Consider the following 27,806-nt stretch of genomic DNA (forward strand, 5'->3'; position numbering starts at 1 on the left):
TATAAGAGACAGTGCAGGACCATAGAGTACCAAAGTAGTGCCTTCAGTCTATTGCAATAAGTGTGATAATGAACATTGTCAAACTGGTATGTTTCCATATCCTTAAAATAACACGATTCAGATGAGAGAGCAGGCTGGTGTGATAAATTCCTTAATCAGGTAATCTGAATACATTCATTGAAATCAGTGGGACCACTGATGATAGGCCAGGTGAAACATCAAAAGAATTGTTTAAAATACCAAAACTTGCTGAACTCAGAAGGAGAGATTTCCAGACTAAAAACAAATAGATGAAGATGGGTTTACATGCCACTGGTTCACATACTACCAATTAAATGAAAGACTGAAAATGGACCTTAAACTAGAAGGTATTAGCAACTACAACAACAACAAAACAAACAAACCCTAGATGTGAACTTGTTTGTAACCCAAACATCTATTGTATCTAAATTATATAAATTAGTGTTGAATATAGAAATGGAATCAGAAACAGTTAAAGAAAGTGCCATCAAGTGGGCATGAAATATTGGTCACCCTATACAAATGGAAAGTTGGGGGAAAGGCTGGGGCCAAGATTTAAATTCATGCTTAGCATGGATGTGAAAGAAAATGTATATAAAATGATACATGACTCTGAATAAATTGGCAAAAATCGAATAATATGAAAAATGAAGGTGCTGGAAACGCAGAAAAAATGAAGGGACATAATGCCATATTTGGTGGACATGTCCCATAATGAAGAAATTTCTAGATGGAAATTAATAAGATGCTACAACTAATAATTAAAAAACCAATTAAAGCGAGACCAGAATGTTTCCTATTAAAAATAAACAATTAAAATATATCCTATATTCAGTTAAGCTGCAACACTGGTATATGCCCAAAAATGGAAGGTGAAAGAAAGTGCCTAGACATGATGCAGATGGATAGGATGATGGTGCTAACAAATAGAAACTCTAAGAAGAATTGAAACCACTGCCAAGTTCTGTGAAATGGCTAAGTAAATATAAAGTGCACCCGCTCTGTATGTGGATGCACTATGCGCAGCTTCAAGCTGATGCTAAAGCCATGCAACAATAGAACATATGGCATGTGTGCCAATGGCACATGCATTGCGCAGCACCACAAGCATGTGTCCCATTGTTTTCAATGGAGTGCAAGCATATACGGAATTCCCCTTATGCGGGGGGATCTGGAATGTAAGGGAAGGGCCACTGTAGATCTAGAAACTGAGCAATGAACTGAAAACTATACCAATAAAGTATTTAATAAAAAATGAAAGATAAATATCAAATAATAAAATACTGAACAGATAAAACAGTCAAAACATATAGAAGCCTAAACTCAGCAACAGTGAGACACCAGAAAGAGAAAGAATCTGTTCTACAATACTAGAAGAAAAATAGGAGAATTAAATTATGTATTGAACTTTATTTTAAAGATGCACAGTCTTATTAAAAAAAAACCTAGAAAACAGATCAAAGGAGGAATGGATTGGACAGAGAAATTAAGTTAATTTAAAGAATATTATGATAGGGGATATGCTCCAAGGAAAATTCCAAACAAGATATATAGTACATAAAAGTGGGGTGGAGGGTTAAAGGAAGAAAAAACAAGGGAAATTTTGGTTGGGGATACAGCTGGGAACATATAGCAATTGTGTAAACATGTAGCAGAAAATGTCAAGGAGAAAATCACTGCATGTTATCTTATTCATATTTTGTGTTGTTATTTTTAATTTTGTGATGGTAAAACAATAAATAATTTTTAAAAAAGGAATCAGTGGGACCAAAGTTAGACGTAATTCATTTAAATAGCATTGATCTGAGTAGGTTTACTCTTAACCAGGATCCAGCCCAGTATGTTTAAACTTTTATACAAACACTGCCACAAATACCATGCATCAATTAAAAAAAAACAGTCACAATCTATTCATTTTTATATTTTATCAGGATTAAGTTTTTATTAATAAAAGACTTGCAGTCTTTAATTATTTGCTTGTACTTTACAATTTGTTTCACTGAAAAATATGTTACATCTAAGATAATGCCAACATTTAGAAACTGGGGATGACAATGTTGAACATACAAGTGTGTCCCTTACTTGAATGCAACCCAGGCCTGAAGGGTAATTAAATTCAATCCCAGTTTATAATTAGCTTTTCTTTTCTTTTCTTTTCTTTTTTTTTAATAGATTTTATTTGTTAAAAAAGACAAAACAGCAACAACAGATACTAAACAGTAGACAAAACAAAATAAAACAAAATACAAAAAAAAAAAATCATTCTAACAATAACCCATCTCTATTCCTTTACGTTCTAAACTAAATGCCAACAAATAACAATAGACATTTAAAATCCCTTCCCTTCCTCCAAGTTGAAGACAACTGATTACTATGAACTTTCTCTATTAGTCTTATCCCTTACTTTGTTACGTTACTTCGAACATTTCCCTATTATAGTGTTACATGTTATATCAGAGTGTATCTATTATCATTTCCTATTATACATTTTTGTAAATTCTAAGATTGATACATTATATAGTCAATATCACCTTCAGGTCATATTCTATTCAATGTTCGAACAACCACTTTTTTCTTTTTGTACACTCCTGCATCTTCTTAGTGTTATTGTTCCCCTTATGTAATCATCACTTTACCTTCTTGTTATTACAGGTGACTCTTAAGTCAATATTGTTGAACACTGCTTTGTACTACATGAACAAACTATTTTCTTTTGTGTTCCTAACATTTTACCCTTTTTATGTTCTATTCCGGTGTTTCTTTATTTGTTCTATACAATGATCTATAATGGGTGCCCACATACCTTCCCATCTTGTTTCATCTCCATTTCTTAATAAATCTGTGAGTCTATCGGATTCTGTCATATCAAGTATTTTCACATACCAATCTTTTACCTGCAGATTATCTTTACTTTACCAAAAAAATTTTTGTTGGGCATGATAAACGATAAAGAATTAGAAAAGGATTATGGGAAAATAATATTTTACATGATAACTGCTGCAAGAATGATAATAGCAAGAAGATGGAAAAAATATAATTAGCTTTTCAGTGTCATCATCATCATCATCATTAAGAAGCTTGGTGTAATATGAAAGGTTACACATTTGTGACACTGAAATACTGAGGTTAAATTGCTCGCTGCAAAGTGTAAATAGAACCATTCTGCAGCAACTTAGAATATTACAGAAAATAAAAAATGTATAGTACAAGAATGTCCAATCCTGTGTTAGAAAGATGACTAAGTCCAACTACGTCAAAATACCAGCTACACCATTCATATCCACTAATTTTTGTTTTCTTTTGTTACAATATATTGAACTTACTTTATTTCATGTCGTTATTAATGCTTGATTTTTGTAACACCATATACGGCTTTCAGTTTATGCTGAAGCTGCACTGTAATAAAATGAATGGTGCAAGCACCCACAGTGCGCGCGCTGTCCCATACTGTGGGCATGCGCCCCATTGTATTCAATGGGGCTCAAGCATATACATTTTTTTGCCTTATGCAGGGAGGGGGGGCTCCAAAACGGAACCCCTGCATAAGGTAAGGGCCCAATGTACATACATTTGTGTTTATGCATGTACATTCATCAAGATTGATGAGGCTAGTAATGGTGAGCTTTACAAGTCCCATGTCAATTCCCCAGTTGCCTGAAGGACAGGTTTAATTCCAACACCTAATTAGTTTTTTAGTGCCATCCTCATAAGAGTGTTTACTACCACAGCTATTCCCTTTCCTGTGGTTGGCAACAGGAAGTTGGTGAAGGTGGCTCTCTGCAAGGGCTCTATTCCTGGCATTTTGACTTCAGCCACAGTAAAGATCTAAGTACCAAAACCCTACAGAACTATAGAGAGGGTGGTAAAAATCCAGAGAGGAAAGAGAAGGAGGAGGAGGAGGAGGAGGAGGAGGAGGAGTGGTACTTTAGGGCTCATTAAATTCTCTTTCAAAAGCAAAAAAAAAAAAAAAAAAAAAACCAAAGAAACAATTGACCACTCAATTTCTTCCTATTGAAATCAATGGAGTTGTACCCTTCTATCAAATCCAATTGAGATTTGTCCTGTAAAGGGGGAGGGGGACTAAGGATGAGAAAAAAGCCTTATCTTGCTCAGAGGACACATGAGGCATGGGGTTCTCAACCCATCTTTTATTCCCCCCCCCTCCCCGGTTCTTTTGTCATCTCATTACTTTTGTGTGGGAGGTTCTTAAAAGATGTGCTGGGAACTAAGTTGGGAAATGAGGGAAGGAATTTACCTCTATGAGTTAGCTGTGGGACATGGATTCTCTCCTTTGGCTCAAAATCCCCCCTTCAGCTATTTATTCTTGCCTCATTCAGTGTTGAAGCTATTATCATACTCAATAAAGAGATATAGGCACATAAACAGATGTGGGGAGGAAACTAACATGCCATAAAGATACTCTATGGAGCAGTCACTTCTTTTCCACCTTCAGTTCTTTTAATACTACCCTCCCATGCACAGATGATCAAATGGAGTAATTTAGTTTGCATGCAAGTGAGTTCTGGATAGATATATTTTTTTCCAACCTGTTGAAAATGGGTCAGAAAATGTTCCTTTTTCTTTGGGCCACTGGAGCCAGTGAAAGGCTCATGCAACTTCTTACTGAATTTTAAGGACACTTCCTACAGTTCAGCCCTGGAAACAGCAGTGTACTGGGGTAAATAGTACTGGAAGATGTAGTTTGAGAAATAATGAATATTTGTATATTGGATGCAAGTACCCTAAGAAACTGAAATATTCACAGTCACTAGTATGTGGGACACTACATTCAGCACAAGAGATGGGAGAAAAGGAAGAACAGAGAGGGTTCAGTAAGACCTTTCTATCACTTCTGTTTTCAGGTTAGTAGCAAGGAAGGAACAGTGAGTTAGATTAAATTTTATGTTCTTGAGAAGAGGTATCAATGGGAAGAGAGCCAGCATGGTGTAGTAGTTTGAGAATGGACTATGATACTGAAGACCAGGGTTTGAATTCCCACTGACCCATGGAAACCCACTGGGTGTCTTTGGGCAAGTCACTCTCTCAGGAAAAGAAGGAGGCAAGGGTGCCCCTCTTGAATAATTCTTCCCAAGATAATCTGGTGATAGATTCACCTTAGGGTTGGCATAAGTCTGAAATGACTTGAAAGCACATAACAACAACATCAACAACAACAAATAGCAGCAAATACGATGCATGTCTGAATTTGGAATCAGTCATAGAAAAAAAACAGATTTGTTTTAAAAATGTTTATGCTATTAGGAACTTACGTCCTGTGTGCACAAGCAGACTCAAGAGAGCCAAAGATTTTGGTTTGCTAAGCCAAATTGTAACCATCTTTTAACCATACATTAATTCAATAATGTATCACTTATCTTGAGAATCACTGTCCCCTATCCCTGGATACACAGGACATCAGTTCCAAACACTAGATTCCATACACTAGATTCTACACAAAGCTCAAGGAAAAATTGCAACAAAATAGGACCACAGACAGAAGCTCTTGGACCATGCTGTAATTCTTCTCATAAGGCTTGAGGGGTGTGCTTTGAGAAAGCAGGAAAAAATCTACTGCGTGCTACTTCAGTAATGAATGAACTGAATTAATTAAGCTGTCAGAATGTTTATGTTTCAGTAAATTTTGTGTTCATTCATAGGAACAGATACCCAGTATGTTTACAGAGGATTAGCTGAAATATTATGTCCAGTAAAGAGCTGCAGAAATCACTTGTATTTTTTTATCTAACATTCTTTTAAACATATATTCACATGGCTAAATCCCAGGCATACAGACTAGAAATAATTAACATTAAGCATGGAATGGGCTACCTCTTGTCCCTCTGGTACATGGAATATTGTGTGAAGGATACTGGGTAGCGCAGGAGTGAATGGGTAAATTCCCAGTCCATCTTTGGTATGATCTTACTTCACTGAATGGACTTAGTGATTATAATGATTTACTTTAATGGCCTCTGAGAATCACTGAAATAATACATGCACAATGCACAAGGGTGTAGATGGAAAACAAAATGAAGATGTTGCTGTTGTTGTGTACCTCCAGGTAATGTTTTAATTTATCAAGATCCTCAGGCAAACCTATCATGGGGGGGGGGGGGGGTTGGGCAAATTTCTTCCTCTGAAGCTGAGAGAATGTGACTTGTCCAAGGTCACTCAGTGGGTTGTTATGCTCGAGTGGGGAACTGAACCCTGATCTCCAGTCATAGTCCAGCACTCACTACACCATGCTGGCTCCCCAAAATCAGGATATTGCCCCCCAAAGATTTGTGACACCCCAAATGAAATTTTCCTTCAGTCCTAAAATTTCTAGCATTGCAGGAACTTCAGCTGAGCTTTTAGAAATACAGTTGAACAGTAGTAAATAAATACCAGTTGAAACACATTTCACCCATTTCAATCAATGTTCATGAAAGTAAAACAAGCCATATATTTCAGCTATAAACAAAAGACCAATCTGTTCTAGAGTTTAAATTGGTAATAAATTGACTGTCAGACATTAGATCATACTTTCTAATTTCAGCAAAGACTGGGGGCTTCCCACAATTGGAGGGTGGGGGTATCAATGTTAAGAGATGAAAGATATTGTTCTAAAATTTTATTTTTTCCCTCTTTAATTTATTTGTTTAGGGGCAGGGGAGAAAGCAAGAGGTTTGTAAGTCTGGAACTCTCATAAAATTCTTTGGAGGTCTTTAAACAGAGGCTGGATAGCCATCTGTCAGGGATGCTTTGACTGAGAGTTCCTGCATGGCAGGGGTTGGACTGGATGGGCTTGTGGTCTCTTTCAACTCTATGACTATGATTCTATGAATAAGGCAGGGTGAAGGCACACTATAAGCTTCATCAGGAGCAGCACCATGCCCTTTCCTGCTCTTCTGAATTGTTCACAAAATTGTCACAAAATTTCAGATTGTGGCACTGCTGAGAATAATTAATACATTGTCTATTATGACACCTTCCCTCACTGCAATATGGCTAAATAGCTAATTACAGTGAAGGAAGGCTCCATAATAGACAATGCACTAATCATTCTCAGCAGAGCCCAAATGTGAAATGGTCAGTGCACTCAGAGGAGAACTGCATTTGAGGTTCTAAAGTATGGGGAAGGAGGTGTTGTATATGAAAGAACATCTTATCAAACTGTATGTTTTAGCAAATATATAGTGTAAGATTTGAGTTACCTAAAACTGTTCTTCAGCACTGTTTTATTTAACAGTGAGAAAACAGACACACACACCCCCCCCGCCTTTGACATCAGATTGGGGGTGCAAATCTGGACTTGCACTGTCCTTGTGGGGCAAATGAGACAACCATAAATGTTTTACAAAGAGAGGTTGCTCTCAGCAAAAATGTTTGTATTTTCACAAGTGATTTTCTCCATTTCTGTAAAATGTGCAGTAGTGGAAGATGTGATTAACTATTGCTTTCTATAAAAAGAACTATCACTGAAAGGGTTCTTTGTGCCTGTGCAATCCACCTATCCTGTTGTGCTTGCTGTGCTTGTGTGTGCTTAGTGACCTTAGGCAAATCACACTCTCTCTGCCCCAGAGCAAGGCAAAGGCAAACCTTATTCTGAACAAATGTTGCTAAGATTTGCCATATGGTTGCTATAAATCAGAAATGAGTTGGCATACAACACAACCACAAATTACACAAATCCAAGAATTAAATACAAAGCTTCTTCTATGCAAATTGCAGAGAACATGACAACCCCACTTCACCACCGTTCAGTATCTTGGTTTTGCAGTGGAACTACAGACTCTTAAGCGGGTTGGAATATCTGCAAGATTCTGTCTCAAAGAGTCAGTCTTGATTAAAATCTCAGTAATAGTAAGATTTGCTCACATCCCCTTTCAGAAGAAAAGGACAGATCCAGAAATAGGTTGGTTTGGTCACACCAGATTTGCATATGGGCAAACCTGTGAGGACTGGGAGGCTATAGCCTTTCATGATCCTGGCCAGGCTACCCATCTGCCCCTGCAAGATAGTAGGAAACTGGAGGAAAAGCAGGTGGTGATCAGGGAAATTACAGCTTTGCAGTATCATGCAGCACTGTGAGGGGAGAGCCAGGTGCAGATCAGGATGCTATTTTCTTACCATCTGTGTTCTGATAGCTGTTTCATTATGGTACATACATTGTTGCCGTGAGCCAGCTATTGTAACATAACCTGCAATGAGGTTCTCCTTGCTGAGTCACCCCACTTCCCCTGTATTCTTAGTTCTCTCAGATTGTAGGGACAGGAAATAAGTGAGTCTACATGTATGTGAGTTGTTCTCATGCCTGTTTGAGGACCGGGGAGGAAGGAGGACTAAGGAAGCGACACGAGAAGGATTCTCCTCATTGGAGTTTGTAGACACTTGAAAAGTCCCTTTCTCATTTTCCCCTTCAAGAATTTGAATATTAATTGCATCCCTAGATGGAATCTCTAGATGGAATGCAGGACAAGGGATCCCTAGTACAAAAAGGGTATGTAAATCAAAGAGCAGATCAGTCTCTTTACAAAGTAAATTAAGAGATATTTTACAACTGAGCAAATCAAATTAAGAGATATTTTACAACTGAGCAAATCATGTAGGAACTTACCTTACAGGAGCAAACAGAGCATCTGTCTTTCTTCAGTGTCCATACCTGGCCATTCCTTTTCAGGCTTCCTTCATGTGCACAGTCACCAGTACAGGATGGTCCAGAGGGACAGAGGCAATCAAACCCCCCTTCCAGGTTCACACAGGCTGAGTCATTCCAACAAGTGTGAGTCCTTAAGGCACATTCATCAATATCTGCACAATAGAGAGAGTTTATTTGGCTTCAGCAAACCTGAACATTTTCCCTTGGAGAATTAATAGTTACTGGAGATTGGGACTGTAAAAATAATGTCTACATTTACTATCCTCAGGAGGAGGATATACCTTTTTCTACAAGCATACTGTTGATTTGAAAGGAAATGAGTTTTTGAAGGTATTCCTCAAGTCAAATTATAACTACGTAACAGGGGTTTTTTTGTGTGTTTTTTTAAATAGATTTATCATATTCCACAAGACTTTATCAGAGAACTGTATGGACACTTAATGGTTAAAAAATGATTTGCCAGAGACACGAAAGAAGGATGATTATTATTTAAGAATAAAACCCCCATTAAAAAAAAAGACGTGAGTAGGAGAAAATTACTCTGGCAAGCCACATATTATTCTTAGTCTTGCACAGAAACAGAAACAGCATGGAAGATTTGCATGAACCAAGTGACCTCGAGGCTTAATGCCAATTCATAGAATGTTCCCATTTTGGAAGCAAGGAACAAACAGAAAGAAACCAGGCCTACAACGTAATGGAAAAGCTATCTTTTCAGTTCATAAGGTGATAAAAAATAATAATAATAATGGTGTTTCGGTACAATAGGCTGCATCTGCACCACAGAAATAATCCAGTTTGACACCACTTTAACAGCTATGGCTCAATGCTATAAAATTCTGGGAATTCTAGTTTTGTGAGATATTTTGCCCTCTTTGACAGAAAGCTCTGGTGTCACAACAAACTATAATCCCCAGAATTCCATAGCAATAAATCATGGTAGTTAAAATGGTGTCAACCTGGATTATTTCTGCAGTGCACATACAACCAACAAGAACAACAATAAAAACAATGATGATAGACTTTGAGGAATTTGTAGAGACTGTTTTATAATAAAAGTTTTTTGTATCTTGAATTACATTATTCTATAACAGCACACAGAAGGACATTACGCTATCACAGAGAGATGTTTTATTTTCAGGGCCTACCTTCCTCCATTGTAGCACTGCTTAAACAACTAATCAGTCACATGAACAATTCACACAAACACGTCTGCTTGCACTGTTGTGTATTGAACTGCTCATGCTCAAAGTGATTTAGCTGATAAAAGAGGGAAACCTTTGAAAAGGTGTTCCATGACTAGAAAGCACTGCTCATAAAAGGTGGTCTTTCATGAGTAGCTTTTTTTGGTGTTGTGTTGTTGATATAGGTAATCCATTTGTGTGAGCAGTTAACACTCCAAAAGAGGAAGGTACAATATTGCATTAACCTTCACTTACTACAGGTGAAATGAAACGATGCATAACTTCTTTGTTTTTCTATATATCTTTTGCAAAAAGAAGACAATCCCCTAAAGCCGGAATTTGCTAAACTTACATTAGCAGTAATAAATTCAGAGAGAGAATGAACATCCACTTTCAAATTTAGTACACATCTTAAACATTTTGTTTAGCAAAAAATATTTCTAATGTCTTCTTTATGCCCCAAGTGACATAGACTAACTACTGTGGATCCAATTACAGAGCATTAGTGAAGTAGCACTTGCTCTTGAGACAAGAGCCACTCACCAAAGTAATTCTGCAGCCCTGTTTACAGCTTCCCACTACACTTTTCATGAAAATTGGGGGAACGAACAGAGAGGATACCAGTTAATTGTACATCATGAAATAATCCAGATATCTGCAGTTTCTCCTTCCTTTAAAAGCAGTAAAAAACCTGCTCTGACACCCTTTGATTCACCCCTCCCTATCCACTTAGGAAGCACAACTGCACCATCAGTAGTGAGGAAAGTGCAGCAAGACATAAAACAATTGACTGGAAGCTAGAAAATGGAATTATAATTGAACCCACAGTTGCTGACTGGAGGTGGAAAAGGAAAATTATTCTCTGGGGATGGTTAATCAGAGGTTCAACTATCTCACCTTTTTTGTATATATATATTTTTACCTTATAGTTCCTTTAACTCAGTTTCAGTAATAATGAATGAGAACCTTAAAATCAGCATGTGCAAGTTTAAACTAAGCAAGCAAATGAAAATAACTGGTTCACTTGTTCTGAAAGAGGTGGCAACCCTAATTAAACACTGAATGAAAAAGAGGTGTGCTTTCTCAGCAGAGCTTAAGAGCCCCATTTACACATACCTATTTCTAGCTACAGTGCAAATCACATAATCAGACTTTCCTTTCTACATGTTCATGGGGGAGGGGGGCGGAATTACTTCTTTAGATTGCATTATATTGCTAAGATTTGCATTTCAACAGAAGCCGAGACACATGTTCACCAGCAGTGAGCAACAGCAGCTGCAGAAGGTCCACTTCTGGTTTTGAAATGTTTTTAAACAGTGGGGGAGAGCTCTGAAACCTATTGAAAAGATAAATTATCACTCTGGGTAGCTATCAGGAGAGGCAACTTCACCTTTGGAAGGTGGCAAAAAAAAAATGCAATCCAGGGAGTCTGTTGGGATTGTGGATTCCAAAAAAGTCCTGACAAACACCAAAATCAAGATTCAACAAATGCAAATATATACCTCCCAGGGTCAGGGAGTTTCCCCACAGACAAGGGATTGCTAATTAAATAGACATGCATATCCTCCCGCATATCCTCTCACCCTGAGACCTTGCCATTCAACAACAGATCAACACACAGATTAACCTGCAAATCATTTCCTCCCAACCAAGGGTCACACAAGTATATATATACTCCACTCACTTTCATGTCACCACCCTCTGAAGATGTCAGCCACAGGTGCAAGTAACATATCAGGAATAAATTCTTCCAGAATGCAGCCACATAGCCCAGAAAACCCATAAAAAACTATGGATGCCAACCATGAAAGCCTTTGACTTCACAACGTTACAGTATTTCATTTACTATGTTATCATTATCTTTATGGTAGTCATATTATTAGCTGCTTTAGCTGTCCTACTACTACTATTATGATGATATATTCTGTATTTTTATCGATTTGTAAAACTTACACAGAAGTATGCAAAATCCAGAATGACCTGCCTACCAATGTTGAACTCCACCACCCTTTAGAACAGTTTCCAGACTTGGGAGGGGGTCACATGCAGCCCCAGGGATCCACTTTGCCCATCCCTGATATATCTCACTTTGTTGAGGATACACAATATAACATATACAGTATAGGCACAGAAGTGACAATCAACTGCACAAGAATGAATCACTTTTGCACACTTGCCAGGAAATGGATTGGCCCCTCTCTTATCTTGCAAGTTCCATAAATGCTTGCCTACCCATGAAGGAGTGATTTATCCAGTGGATAAAAACAAAAATCAAATTGGGGAGATCCATTTGGAGTTGGAAAATGGCAAGGGGGGGGGGATATTAAACAGCCTTCTGCTGCCTGTCCTTTAAGTACAACATGCCTTAGGCTGCTTTGTGTTCAAAATGAATATGTACCCCATGAAACTCTCTATTTAATATGCAGTTTGAGACTCAGTTTGTCATGACATTCCAATTAGAACCTTCTTGTTCCCTGGAAAGACCACCCTGGAAAGACTTTTTTTTTGTCACTTCACTTCTGACAATGGAAATAGACATTAATTTGCCCATATTTTAGAGGCATGTCAATGGATGCTTAATTTAGTCTGATTACGTTTCTTTTGATTTTCCATTTAATAAAGTATGAAACTTGAAAGAGTCACTCTTGGCAATGAAAAGGCCCAATACTTTAATATCAAATCTCAACACATCCTGTGTGTCAGGTGGAAGGGAACAACAAAAAGGAAAACTATGAGATGGCAATAAATTTATAGCCATGCACATGTTCATGGAGAATATGGAATTCCTTTAAAAAATATCTTGTTATCCCTTTTCTCTCCAGTGTTTACACTTACCCTTTTAACATAGTCCTAGTACAGCCCAGCGCTTTGCCCAGCTTGGGTCCAAAAGTAGAGCTTGGGAGAGGGGAGCATCTGTATGCTCCCAAGCCCTACTTCATATGCCACAGGTGCCATTTTGGTGCCCCGCTGTTTATATGGGGTGTGCAATGATGACGTTCATGCAGTACAGTGCCTAAACAGTGTGGCACCACACAGACATCATTGTTGTGTGCGAGGGCGGCAATGGCGCCCTGCATGCGACCTAAAAAGAACCCACTGGAAGAAGAGGCCACAGTGTTTGTCTGCTGCGACCTCCATCCACGGCAGAAACAAGCAGTGTCTCGCCACCCCTTTCTGCCCATCTGTATCCCCCATAGTCATTCAGTAAAAATGTCACTATAACTGTGCTTTGGTGTGTTTGCATTCATAAGATGTAAACTGTCTCTCGTTGTACGAAGGCAGTATGTTGAGTGGCAGCATTTATATTTGAGAGCTTTTTCAGTTGCCCTACTGGAAATAAAGATGAGGGGAGCACAGCAAACCTTTGGTAGCCACACCTACTAAATATTTAAAAGATATATTATTGTTGTTGTTGTTAACTGCCCTTGAATTGACACTCATGGCACCTTATGTAAGAGATCACCTCCAAGAACTCATGTCCTCTGATGCTCTGCTTAAGTTATGTAAATTCAGGCCTGTGGCCTGCTTAACTGAGTTTATCCATCTGGCATGGGGTCCTCCTCTCTTTCTACCACCTTCTACCTTTCCTAGCATTATTTTCTTTTATAGTGATTCATGCCTTCTCATAAGTTGACCAAAGTACACCAGCCTCAATTTGATCGTCCTGGCTTCCAGGGAGAGTTCAGGTTTGGGCTGTTCAAGGACTCATTGTTTGTCTTTTTGGCCATCCACAGTATCCGCAGCACTCTTCTCCAGCATTACATCTCATATGAGTTGATCCTCTTCTTATCCGCTTTCTTAATTGTCTAGCTCTCACATCCATACATAGTGATAGGGAGTACAATGGTTTGGGTGATTCTAACTTTAGCATACAGTTGTATATCTTTACACTTTAGCATCTTGCTTAGTTCTTTAATGGCTGCCCTACCCATTCCTAGTCATCTTTTTACTTCTTGATCACAGTCTTCCATTTGATCAGTGTTTGATCCAACTTATGGGAAATGTTTCATTATTTCATTTCTTCACTGTCTAGAATGAATTTATATAGATCCTTTGTCGTTGTTACTTTTTACTTTCTTTATGTTCAGGAGTAATCCTGCTTTGCACTTTCTTCATTGACATTCCTTAGTGGTTGTTTGAGGTCTGCAAGTTTTTCTGCTAGTAGTATGGTGTAATCTGCATATTTTAGATTCCTCCTGTCTTGACTCCTCCTTCTGAGTCTAAACCTACTCATCATATGATATTTTCTGCATAGAGGTTGAACAAGTAGGGTAACAGAGTGCAGACTTACCTGATCCCTTTTCCAATTGTGAACCATTTCTCTGAAGATGCCAGAGATGCTGGCAAAACATCAGGAAGAAAATCTTCCAGAACATGGCTACATAGCCCAAAAAACCCACAAAAAACTGTGAACCATTCTGTTTTTCCATATATTTTTCTAACAGTACCCTCTTGTCCTAAGTACATATTTCTCATCAGTACTAACAAATGTAGTGGCACTCCCATGTATTTAAGAGCAATCTTTGACTTTTCATAATCTAGACAGTCAAAGGCCTTGGTATAATCAACAAAGCACATGCTACTTACTACATACCTACTTGATCCCTAAATCAGGTTACTGAGAAAAGGGATCTTTCATACTAGTAAACAACCCAGAACAATACCATCACTATGGGCTTATAAATGGTTCATTTTTTATTTTTAATAAACTGGAAGCACATAGAGGGAAACAGAGCAGCAGCAATAATGTGCAAAAGGACCCCCCCCCCCCCCCGCTTGCCAATCCTAATCCAACTCCACACTATTATAAAAATATTGTGCAAACAACCTTAGTATTAGTAGAATTAGCTTACGTAGGCTCCAGTCCTCTGGCAAACTAAATATTATATAATCTTTGTTTAAGAAGTTCTACAGAAAATACACATTGCCTCTGTCACTCTTACATGTTCATTTAGTCACTAACACAGCCTTATTATTCTGCAACTGTCACTCTGCCCTGTGATAGCAAAAAAGCCTGTCACCTCATCTTAGATTTTGGGCCTGAAATCTCAGGGTATGGTACGCTGCTGCTCTGGCTACCCTTCTTCTTCCTACATTAAGATTTTACTCTGTCTCGGAATAACATATGCAGCAGAACTAATATATAGATTAGCACATCACCCAATCCAAAATTAAAATAATTCACAGATGAACATAGGGCCACACTGCATACAAAGTTCCATGCAATTGCTTCACTTGTGACAGACACTCTAATCCTGCTTCTGTGCAATTTAACAGATTTATGAGAAGCCAGATGTTAGCAATTATGGAAACTAACATTATTCATATTTCCAGTACAACAGACCTGTTTGCACTGCAAAACCCAACTTAATCATGTGTGTGTGTGTGTGTGTGTGTGTGTGTGTAATCTTCAAAGGCGAACAGGCAACCTATTTACATACTCTTCAAATACTTCCTGCTGAGAGCTCATAAAATGCCATTTCCCACTGAGTAGATGATAAAATCAGCGAACCAGTCAAATGACACATAGGCAAGCAAAGACCCAACACTTTATCATGACTGTCTTTAGATTCCTGTCCTCCTTAATGCAAATTCTCCAACATTATTTCATTTAATACATTGGTCATCATTTAAGCACGAGGTACAGAAGTGTCTTCCTTTCCACATTCTGCTTGTAAAACAACTACTATACATGACAAATACATTAACCTGCCCTATGTTTCCAATGATTACAAGTTACCTGAAGGCACAGATAAAAATGAAGCATGCCATATATTATCAGGCTGCACCTCTTACTGGTTAGGGCTACTGGGAACTGCAGTCTAGCAACATCTAGACATCTATATGACTCCCACAATGGCTTAAAAGCACAATTTATACATTGGTCTACATGAAGAAATGTATTTTCTTTTGTGAGGGTTCTTTCTCTTTCCTTGCAGATTTTATATGAGGTCCTGCTTTAAGTTTTCATTTGTTAGGAGGTATCATCTGGGGCACATTAAGGATGCGTGAGCATCCCTTGATCCCCTTGTTTTGTCTAGAGTCCATTTTCGACAGTAGAAAACCAAGAAAAAAGTGATTAATCTGTATGAAGTTTCCATATAGCAGCAATATCTGCCCTGAAGGACTGGTAAACCTAACACTGTACATGTTCGGGTGATGCAGAGATCTGTGGAAAAAGGAAAAGAATGAAAATATCCTTCTGAGGGCAGACAGTCTGTGTACAAGAAAGAAAACTGCCTACTCATGTATCTGCTGATGAATCTTCTTCCACTGGCAATGTGCATTGGATATACCTTGCAGGATCCTGCTCTTGCACCTTCCTAATTTCCCACCTCTTTTAAGTGAAGTAACAAGAGAGGAGAGGATGAAGGCGAGAAGAATCCCATTTCATTTGCCCACCTAACTTCCTCCTTGCCTGGTAAGAATAGAGAGAATATTCAAAAATATTTGGAAAATGGTAAAAACAACAATAACAACAACAAGTTTTTCAATTGCTGAACAACCCCTGAGAGAAGAATCCTGGGCTTATGAGAATCTTCACCATTTGAGACTTATTCTGTGCAAAATACACATGTAGTTACTTTGTGCAGAAAGCAGCATTTTCTATTCATGAAATAAGATTTCTGCATTGAAATATTTGCTGTCTAAAATGCTATTTGATGCACATACTGTAATTGGGGATTTCTTTTATGTAAAATTTGCATGTAGTTGATTTACATGGAAAACATGGTCTGTGCACCAAACAGTATTTTAAGCACAGAAAATAGTATTTCAACAGGCAAATATTATTTTCTATGTAAAAAATTCTGTGTACACATAGAAAAACAACAACACCCTATTGTCTGTGCAAAACACACTTATGTGAATTTTGCATAGAATAAATCCAAAATTGTGAATAGCCTTTGAAAATTGCATAGTTTTTAAAGTCTTTTTCACATTTGGAAGAAAACTGCTAAAAATCACTCATTGCTTCCTTTGAGAATAAGAGTGGTAAAGAATTATATCCCTACTCCATGCCCAGTTGTTTAAGTGGAACAATGATTTAGCACATATTCATAAGTCCAATTTTCTCATGGGAAGTATAGTTGATAGCATCAGGAAATGTTCTCAATGACTGAAATTTATTTTCCCTTTCCCTCATGCAGTGGATGTGACAAGAGCAGGGGCAATCAGAAGATGTCAGTAACATCATCACAAGGACCTCAGCAGGACCTTTGGAATTTCCCAGAGGATGACTCCATCATTGTGTGCTGATTATCAGAATTTAGGTTGCTCACCAATCTTTCAAAATAGGTATGTAGTGGTTACAGGGGAGGCAGGAAGCAGCCAAGAATCATAGCTAACAATGGCGGGGTACAAACCGCCGCTTTGCGGCGGTCTGCCGCCGCCGCCGGTAGATCCGCGGGGGAGCCGGAGCCTCCAGACGGCGCGGCTCCCGCACGGAGCGAAAAAGAAGCTCCAAAATGGAGCTTCTTCTTGAGTCGCGTTTGCGACGTAGCGAGGCGCCAGGGGCGCACTCGCTACGTCACAACCCCCATGACACGTACGGACGCTCAGCATCTGATACGTAAAGATGGCGGCGCCCATGTGGAAGGGGCGCCGCCATCTTGTACGTATTCTATACGTACTAGGGTTAGGGGGGTGCGGAAGCACCGCCCCTTCCTAACCCTAGTACGTATAGAAGACATACTATATGGCGGTTTGTATCCCGCCAATGATTTGAGTCATTTCCAATTCATGATGACTCCAAGGCAACACTATCATGGGGTTTTCTAGGCAAGATTTGTTCAGTTTGCCTTTGCCATCATTTGAGGCTGAGAGTATGACTTGTTCAGGGTCAAACAGTGGGTTTCCATTACTGAGTGGGGATTAACAATCCAAGTTAACAATCATGGCCAAATACACAGACATCCAGTGCCAGGTTTTTAAGACCTAAGCACTGACTCTGCTTCCCTTTCTCCCCACATTCATATTTAAAAGATCACTAATTATATCCAATCTGTTATTTCCATTCCAAAATAAATTCAAACCCAAAGTCCTAGTCCAGCGCTCAAAACACTACATCATGTTGGCTTTCAAGGAACAACTTCTTTTTCAAGATACTGTATGTTTATCTTGGAGAAGAGAATGCTGAGAGGTGACCTGACAGTTATCTTTAAATATCTGAAGGGTTGTCATGTGGAAGATAGAGCCAGTTTGTTTTCTCTTGTTCCAGAGACTAGAAGGCAAACCAATGGGTTCAGATTGCAAGAAAAAGATTCAACCAAACATTACAAAGAACTGTTTTTCTGTAAGAGCTGTTCAATAGTAGAATATATTGCTTCAGTATGGTGGACTTTATATTTTTTGGAAATCTTTAAACAGAAGTTGGATGGGCATCTTTCAGGATTACTTTATCTGTGTATTCCTGCATGACAGGGGGATTGGACTAGATGGTTCTTGTGGTCAGGTCCAAGTCTAGGACTCTACTATTCTAGAATTCTCTTGATCAAGGTTTCCTAGCACTCAAGAAACCCTCTTTTCACTCAAAGCCTACCCAAATCTTAAAATGTTATTTCCAACCCTACTAGGGAAAACATACCTAATTATTAGACTCCATGATTTGCCCATGAAAGATTACTTACTCTGTAGATCTAGAAACAATCTTTTGGAATTCTGGATCAGCAGTGCTGTTGATGCACAGGTAGTACATCTCACATTTAATTTTTTTAAAGATATCACATTATTTCCATCCTCTTTATGAAGAACTTTGCAAATTTTGGTAATTTCATATAAAAAACATGAATGAAATGAAATTCTTATGCCTCTGCCAAATTCAGTTGGCAGAGCTATTCCTAACAAAAAAAAAAAAAGGACCATAATGTCTCTGCCTGTCATGTAGCTGTTAAGGATTAAGAGCCTGTTAGGGGGAAATAAAGAAAAGAAAAGAACTGGCAGCTCAAGTTAACAATCATGGCCAAATACACAGACATTCAGTGCCAGGTTTTTAAGACCTAAGCACTGACAGCTCTGTGCTTCCCTTTTTCCCCAAATTCATTTTTAAAAGATCGCTAGTTCATTATATCCAATCTGTTATTTCCATTCCAAAATAAATTTGTAAATTTTGTTAAGTTCTAATAAAAAATCAAGCTGAACAAAATTCTCCAGCCAATGCTAGTCAAGGCACTCAGACAAAAGAAGATCCCTAGTTCACACCATGGGTCCATGTTCTATAGTACTAATCTATCACAGCTTCAAGTATCTATGGCGGGTTACAGATGGCCCTCTAGGGGCCATTTTCCCGCCACCGCCATTCGCTGCGGAGGGAAGGCCCAGCAGCCAGACCGCGAGGCTTCTCTCCGCAGCGAAAAAGGAGCACCGAAATGGCGCTCCTTTTCAAAACATGGAAGTGGCGCCGCGAGGGGCGGAGCGCGCCCTCGTGGTGTCACTTCCGCCACGACACGTCTGGACGCACAGCGTCCAAGACGTCAAAATAGCAGCGCCCATGTGGATGGGCGCCGCCATTTACAATGCGCTCCGTGCGTGTTGGGGCTGGGGTGGGTTAGGAAGGGGCAACTCTTCCTAACCCTAGGATGCCCCTTTGTAACGCTAGCACGCATGGAGTGTGTCAGAAGTGGTGGTGTGTAACCCGCCTATATATATTCAAAGATATATGTACACTCTGTTCAAAACTTTCTAGGGACACATTATAAGCTTAACTATTTTCTAGTTTCCAAAATTAATATTTCACTGGACAAAGAGGTATATTATGTTTCCACTTATCTTTGCAAAGTTATTTTTACAAAAGTAGGTATAATGTATGTCAAAAATAACCTCACACTGAAATAAAAGAGGTCTCGTGGTCTCCCCTGAAACCTTTGTCACTGTTTTAACTGAATGCCAAGCCCCACTGTGATCATTTGAGGTTACTTCCAAATAAAAGTACACACAGTTGTAGCTGTTGTTGTAAAGTAAGGACAAGGAAAACACAGTCTGGTTTACAGTAAACTAGGTATTTGGAGAACTAATCCTCTGAAGAAATAATTCTTCAGAATGTTAACTCACTACAAGGGAGTGAGAAATTTTTTAAAAAATAGATATGATGTTAATTGCACTTGTAATTAGAAAAATTGATATAAGCATCTTTCCTAGTAAATTACATATTTTTCTCCTCTCCCTGGCATGACTTTTTAATATATTTATTTATGAGCAAAGCTCTAGTTAAATTGCTTGAACCAGCAAACTGAGTTTGGTATGACAATGGATAATTTCTGCTCACACATAGCTTGCTTAAAATTGTGACCAGAACTAGGATGAAAAGCAGTAAAACACATTTAATTTTAATGTGAATTGTTTTGGTGCGCAACAAAAACTTCATGCAAAACTCCGCATGAAAATTAAAAATTAAGTGTGCTCGGGGGGGGGGGAGTTGCCTTGATTTCCATGAAACCTAGGGGGAGAACAGATGGGCAGGAAGGAGTGGAGAGGCCACTTCCACCTGGAGCCCCTGCAACCGGGATGACCACACCATGGTCCCAATGCTGGCCCCTGCTGTGATCTCAAATAGACCACGGCAAGAAGTGGAAAAGATCTGTTCCTTCTGGTGCCACGTTTGGGCCTCCTTAGGCTGCCCAGAAGCAACCCCAGCACAGCTTCTGCATGGATTTGAGGGCATGTGTCATGTAAACACCATGTCCCCAAACCATGCAGAAGCCTGCTTTTTAGGCCTGTCTGTTTTGGGCATTAGTTACAACAGGTACAGTGGGCCCTTGTTATCCACTGGGGTTTGGTTCCAGGACACCCCATGGATAACAAAAGTCATGGATGCTCAAGTCAATCCAATGGCATAATGAGATGGTGTCTCTTATGTAAAATGGAAAATCAAGGTTTTCTGTTTGGAATGTATGCTTTTTCTGAATATTTTCAAGCAGTGGATGCTTGAATCCATGGATAAAAAATCCATGGATAAGAAGGGCTGACTTTAATGTCTTGAGTTCAATGAGACATACCCCCAAATAGGTATCGATACAACTTCAGTGGTAACCATATGGGATGGGAAGAGCACTAGTATCTTGTACAGTACTCAAGGCCAGCCTAAGACATTTTACTGCCACAGGGTGGATCATTAATAGTACCCTTCCCTTCTAAGTAGTTGCATACTAATGAAAGCTAGCCAATTTATTTTGACAGGGAATTTCACAACGATACCCAGTCATTGGCACGGCTTACACAATGTTGCTATTCTTTATGAAGGATGTGTAGTGTCTCTACGGTATATCCACATGTGAATATTTACATTACACCAAGGGGATATTGCATTGTAGCCCCTATTTATCTTGCTGCCCTATAATTACCAGCCATATCTAATTCTTTCCAAGTCTAATAAGGTGACTCTCCTTGAGTGCAGGTTACTAAAGCATAATCTGAAGCTACCTCCCAATGTTTCTTCATTATCAGCTATAAAACAACACACAACTTTATAGTGCATTTAAAACCTATAAACAGTGTATTTTGTCATTAGAACATTAAGAAACTCATTGTATTAGTGCAAGAAACACATTTGCCAGATTTCTGTTAACTCCTGTCAATCAGAAGAAGATGGCAGCTTGGCAATGCAAATACTTTTCAATCCTGGATAATGGCATTGATCCCAAGGAATCTCTTTGCCTATGAAAAGGAATCATTCTCCCACCTTGGAAATCATAATCAAGTGCAAATGTACTGGGAGAGAACATTAAAATGGTAGAACTACAATCCAGTTATGTTCTGCTTAATAAAAATATTATTGTGTCTAGATGAGCACAATGCATAAAAATCTGTTTGTGCATTGGTAAGCACAATGAGTAGAGTTCATTGCTCTACTCCTTATTAAACTAGAAGAAAGCTAACTTTTGACAGACTAATTAAAACATTGGTGAGACAGTGGCAGAAAGAAAGAAAGAAAGAAAGAAAGAAAGAAAGAAAGAGGCAGACACTTTTGGATTTCAACTTGCCCAAATTCACGCCTTGCACCATGATGACCTCAACACAGGATGGAGTCACAACCATTTTCCTCTCCACACCCACCTCCACAGGTCAAGCAGAACTTGGTAGACCATCAGAGAGTGATGAACATTCTCTGCTTAGTAATCCCACAATAATAGGCATATGAGTTATATGTCATTTAGCATGGCACATATGATCAATATTAATCTGGTAAAAAGTGATTGCCCTTCTCAAATTATATTTGGTTTTGACAAAACAATTCTTTGAACCAAGCATGAGCTTCAGTTGATTATATCAAGGAATGACCTTTACAGTCCTAAGAGCTGAGAAATCTGTCTGCACAAATACATCACCACATGAATACCATGTCACTTATTGTGTACATACTGTGCTCAATTCCTTCTTAATTGATGCCTTGTCATTCAGCAGTAAACAGCATTCCAGCCAACCAGAAATAAGTGCATTGTATTTTGACACCAAGTTTAACTATATTAATTCTATGAAACCCTTTGAAAACAGCATGATAAAATAGCTCTCTCTTTTCTTCACTGAGAAACAAATATGTCTATCCATTTATGGAAAGCTCTCTAGAGTTAGTTATATTAATATTCTTAGGTTGTCTTTGGCAAACATTTCCTGATAACATTTATTCTGTCTGTCTGTCTGTCTGTGTGTGTGTGTTTGTGTGTGTGCATTAGCTGTTATATATTAGTCCCAACACTTTAGATTTCATGTATTCATTTAAATTATTTATGTGTTGTCCTTCCAGTCAGTTGTTCTAGCTGGTATACAAACATGCCAGGTACTGAGTGTGGCATTTTGCAACACCAAGAACAACAACAAAGAGTGGGCAAAGGAGAGAAACTAGAGCAGGCAGAAGTAAGGAGGGGCAAGGGTGAATGTTAGAAAATAAAATTTGTAGTTGGGCCATAAGGATAGCACAGAAACATTATTTCACTTTATAAGGACCTATAATCACCTTATCAACAAAAGCAAATATTACAAAATTCCCAATTCAACAAAGTTCAAAACAGAAATTTGCTAACTTCAAAACAGAATCTTGTCCATTGATCCATAACTCTTATTCATATGCTTTTGTTTTAATTGTACTACATTGTAAGATTGGCACATGACTATACTATCTCAGAACAAGAGCACAATTTTTAGGGAGAAGTTATTTTCTTCCCTTTCATCACTGGTTTAATTACCTTCTGCTTAATTTACCTCTGTGTGAAGGTCAGTTTCCTTAGTGAATGCTCTTTGTACTCATGGTGTGGCAAGTACTTGTCCCAAGTCTACAATGTTATCTGCTAGTAATTTAGTATCATCAGCATATCTTAGGCCCAGTACATACCTCTCTTTAAGTCTGGGCTGGAGGTGCCCAGTTTCCCTCCGGAGGGACTCTGTGGCAGCCAAACCACGCAGCATCCCTCCGGACCAAAAAGAACCTGGAAAAAATGGGTTCTTTTTGGTGTGCAGGGACAACGTCATTAGTGAACCACTGGTGCACTGTGACGCGTCCACAATGCAAGCACAGCATCTAGAGGTGTGGACATGGTGCTGTGCTTGCGTCATGTATGCGTACCACATATGGATGGCACCACATAAAGATGGCACTGTCCCTATGTGTTTGGGTTCTGGAGCGTGCGGATGCTATGTGCTCCGGAACCCTAAAATTGGCCCCAGGCTGCCACAAACTGGTGGTCTATTCTGGGCCTTAGATTGTTGATCTTCCTTCCTCTAATTCTCAGACCTCTTTATTCTGAGTCTAACTCACCTTCATGTATTATATATTCAGTAAGCAAATTAAACAGATAGGGTCACAGGATGCAAACTTTCTTGACCCCTTTGGAACCATTCTATTTCTCCATATTCTGTTCTTATTGTTGCTTTTTGTGTTAAGTACAGATTACTCATCAGAACTATCAAATGTAGTGGCACTTCTATGTCTTCCATAGCTTTTTGTGATCTGTGCAGTCAAAGTCTTTGCTATAGGCTATAAAGCACATGCTGATTTTCTTTTGGAATTCCTTGGTGCACTCCATTAGCCACTGTATGTTTGCAATGAGGCTCCCAGTGGCTTTACCTTTCTTAAAGCTCACTTGCATCTCTGCAATTTCTCTCTCCATTTATGATTGGAATTTATGTTGCAGAATTTTAAGCATAATTTTGCTTGCCACAGAGATTAATGATATGGCCCTATAGTTGTTGCAGTCTTTTGCCACTCCTTTTTGTGGATGTATATTTAATCTTTCTAGTCTGTTGGCCACAATTTTGTTTTCCATATTAGTTGGCAAATTTTAGTTAACACTAGAGCTGATTCTGTCTGTGTGGATTATAGCAATTCAACAGGAAAATCATCAGTTCCTGGGGATTTATTATTCCCAGTTTCTCTTACTGCAGCTTCTACCTCATTTTCTAGAATTTGGGGTTCACCTTCATATAATTTTTCATTCCATACAGCAATTTTTTTTTCACCTCTTTTATATAGCTTTTCCAATTCAACTTTTTATTTCTTCTTGACCTTGCAATACAGTGCACCTGATCCATACATGTGCTCACCATACGCGGCTTCCATTTTATGCAGAAGCCGTGCTGCAATCGAATGAATGAGGCGTGCAAGCAGAAGCCTCATTCTATTGAATGGGGCTTGTGCTTACGTGGAATTTGCCTTATGCGGGGGGGGGGGCAGAACGGATCCCCCGCGTCAGGAGAGGGTCCACTGTATGTTCTTGTTCTTATCATAAAACATCCCATCTTTGGTTTGAATTTCTAAAGGAGAAAGTGGAAAGGCAAAAATAATGACCATGGAGGATCTACATAAATTCAAGCTAGACAAGGAAGAAATTGAAATACTTAAAAATTTCCTGTATCTTGGATCAAATATTGATCAAAATGGAGGCCGCAGTCAAGAAATAAGAAGAAGACTAGGAATGGGAAGGGCAACCATGAAAGTGCTAGAAAAGATAATAAATAGTAAAGTTATACAAATAAGCACCAAATTTAGATTTCTACAGGCCATTGTATTGTAAGATGTATGGATGCAAGAGCTGAATCCTTAAGAAAGTGAGTAGAATGAAAATCACCTCATTTGAGACATGGCACTGGGGAAGGGTGCTGAGAATACAATGGATAGAAAGAGGACAAACAAATGGGTCCTTGAACAGATCAAGATTGAAATCTCCCTGGAAGCCAAGATGATCAATTTGAAACTGTCATACTTTGGCCAAATCATGAGAAGGCATGTATCACAGGAAAATACATTACTGAAAAAGCTAGGAAAAGTAGAAGGCAGCAGAAAGAGGCAGACCACACACGAGATAGCTAGCCTCAATTAGGGAGGGCCTGAATTTACACGGCCTAAGCAGAGCAGTGGAGGGAAGGGAGAGCTTGGAGATGTCTCATCCACAGGGTTATCATGAGCTGAGGTCAACTCAAAGCCAGTTAACAACAATTGGAAATTAACATTTGTGACCATATCAAAGCTTGCATAGGGATGGACATCTTCTGATGTAGTAAGATATACAATGATAATATTAGCAGGGGTGCAGAGACATGAATGTGAAGGGAAGGGATGAAAAAGATAGTCCACAGGTAAGCGGTACAAAATATTTATGAAGATAGAGAGATTGCTTCAGGTCTTAAGATCTCAGTGGAACTGCAATCACAGGACATGATTCTAAACTTTTGTGAATTATTATTGAGATGTGTCCATACCCTGCTCTTCTGAATTTGCTATCTTGGTTTGCTAGCATCACTGGATGGGTATTCTGACATCACCAAATATTCAAATTACTATTTCAGTGTCTGCATACCAGCTTTCCTGAAAATAGTATAGCATAGGATCACATTTATGTTAGAACTATTAAACACAATTATCTCCAATTGTGTTTATTTAAAACAAGGTTCCTTTTTAAAGAAAATTCCTCCCTTATCAAAGGATCCCAGACCTATGCTTGGTCACTCAGTGAAGTCTTGTTCCGATTCGACCAGAAAGATTTTGGATTTTGCTTCAGTTGAAGACTGTTCCTTAGAGGAAAGCATCTATTTAGGTTACAGTGAGCCAACACTGTTCATAACTGTTTTTAAAATATCTTTTGTGAGTCACCTTGGGCCCAATTTAGGAGAAAAGCAGCATAATAGATAGAAGATAGATAGATAGATAGATAGATAGATAGATAGATAGATAGATAGATAGATAGATTTCTACCTACTTCAGAGGTTGGTGGGGCCTTGTGAGCAAACCTAGGGTGGTGGTTTTGGGGGCCAGTTCATTATACTTTTTAACATTATACTTATTAATATTCTACTTAACTCTTAACATTGAGATGAGACAGGACTTCATCATGATATATGCTTCATCACCATAGTGATATAAGGCATAGCCACAATGAAAGCAAGAGTTCTGAATTACAGTAGGCTCGTTTCCATTGTTTTCCTGACACCCAGTTGATCTTTTCACATGAAACATTCAGTGCTAATCTACAGTTAGCAATATATCTACCTTTGCAGTTCTTACATGAATATGCATTTCAAAGTGGTATCATGCCTGGGTTAGAAAACAAGATAAACTGTCAAAGAGAAGAAGAAGAAAATAACCTTGCAAGAGTTCTAATTTCAACTTCAACGGTACATTAAACTATTACAGTGTAATCAGATGTGACAAATGCACGTCAGGCTTGCAACCAAAGTATGTACAAGTTAAAGCTATAAACAATGCTTTGACAAATCTTTTTTCACATGCAACTTGTCATTTACAAGCAATTTATTTCCTAGTTTTATAAACTAAGAGCTAGGAGCATAGTTTAAAACCACTATTACAGTTTTGAAAGAAGCTGTAGAATATCTACAGTGCTACTTAGGAAACTTTTAAAGCTGCTGTGTTTGAAATACCGTCAGCCATAACAATTTTTTTAAAATACTGTCAGTGCTAGGTTATTTTTTCTTTTAATACTGATTCACTATAAATAAAAACTTTTTAAAATGTCAGTTTTATGTTCTTTAAAAGAACAGGATACTGCTCTAATTGTCCCCTTTCTCTGTTAAGTTACAGTTGATGGTTTGCAGTACATTAAAGATGGAGACTAAAGCTAAAAGAAAAAAAAAACCTTCAAAAGCTGGCAAATTGTGTTCGGTTCTTCCACTTCTGATATGGTGACATACAGAAATAAAGAATATAAATAAACAAAAACATAAACAGTAAAAGTAGCATTCCGTATGTAATGAAAAATAAAATTATTTTAATCTATTTGCTCACTTGTCTGCACTATATGATACTATGGTAGGAACGGAAAGAATATTCTCCATCCATCCATCCATCCATCCATCCATCCATCCATCCATCCATTTATTCATTATTCATCTCCTTGCTAAAAAATGGGCTTCTCAACATTTGCAAAATTCAGTTGGGAAGAATACTACAGTTGTGGGAATTTTGCAGTTTTTACCTGGTATTCACCTACTCTGGAGAGTTTTGAGAAATTATTCTGCACAGAAATATAGATAATTTTCTACATTAGTACTGTGGCGTTTAGTGGAAAAATCACTGTTTCCAAACCACCATAGGGGGAGGAAGGTTATGCAAGACTGCTGTTTTCTATGAAAAATACCCTCCAGCAATCTTGCATAATAAAAATCTTAAGTTAAAAAAATCTTCCATAAAAAGCAATCTTGTACAAAACAAATATATAGCCACATAGTTCTGTTATGCAAGATTTCTGCTTTCTGTGCAATATTTTTGTTGAGCTTCTCAAAACAGTACTCCATTTTTGAAGATGTCTTCTAGTCTTTAGCTCTGGTGTTCAGTTCAGTTGTACTACAACGCTAAACTTTAGGGATGCAGTTAAGGCAAGAAGGGCAACTGTCAGTAGTTGGGTGACTGGAGTGAAATCTTCTACCAGCCAATCCCAGCTGGATGAGCAGTTATACCAGCAGATCCCTATTGTCAGCTGGTCTCTAGCAGAAGCGGGTTATGCCAACATAAAGGCAGTTTG

General features: G+C 38.5%; 1 protein-coding gene across 5 annotated transcripts in view; it reads right to left on the minus strand.

The window, feature by feature from the left end:
• The window catches only part of NELL1 (neural EGFL like 1), a 630,714-nt gene that overhangs the window by 20,267 nt on the left and 582,641 nt on the right, over positions 1-27,806 (minus strand). For all 5 annotated transcript variants that reach the window (XM_089521361.1, XM_089521359.1, XM_089521360.1 and 2 more), the window contains one exon: positions 8,621-8,814. In XM_089521361.1, the coding sequence (XP_089377487.1) occupies positions 8,621-8,814 (194 nt within the window). The remainder of the gene's footprint in view (positions 1-8,620; positions 8,815-27,806) is intronic.

The sequence above is a fragment of the Sceloporus occidentalis genome, unplaced genomic scaffold (assembly GCF_023333645.1).
Source record: "Sceloporus occidentalis isolate IW3139 unplaced genomic scaffold, rSceOcc1.0.p SCAF_4, whole genome shotgun sequence".
In the NCBI taxonomy this organism is placed as follows: Eukaryota; Metazoa; Chordata; class Lepidosauria; order Squamata; family Phrynosomatidae; genus Sceloporus; species Sceloporus occidentalis.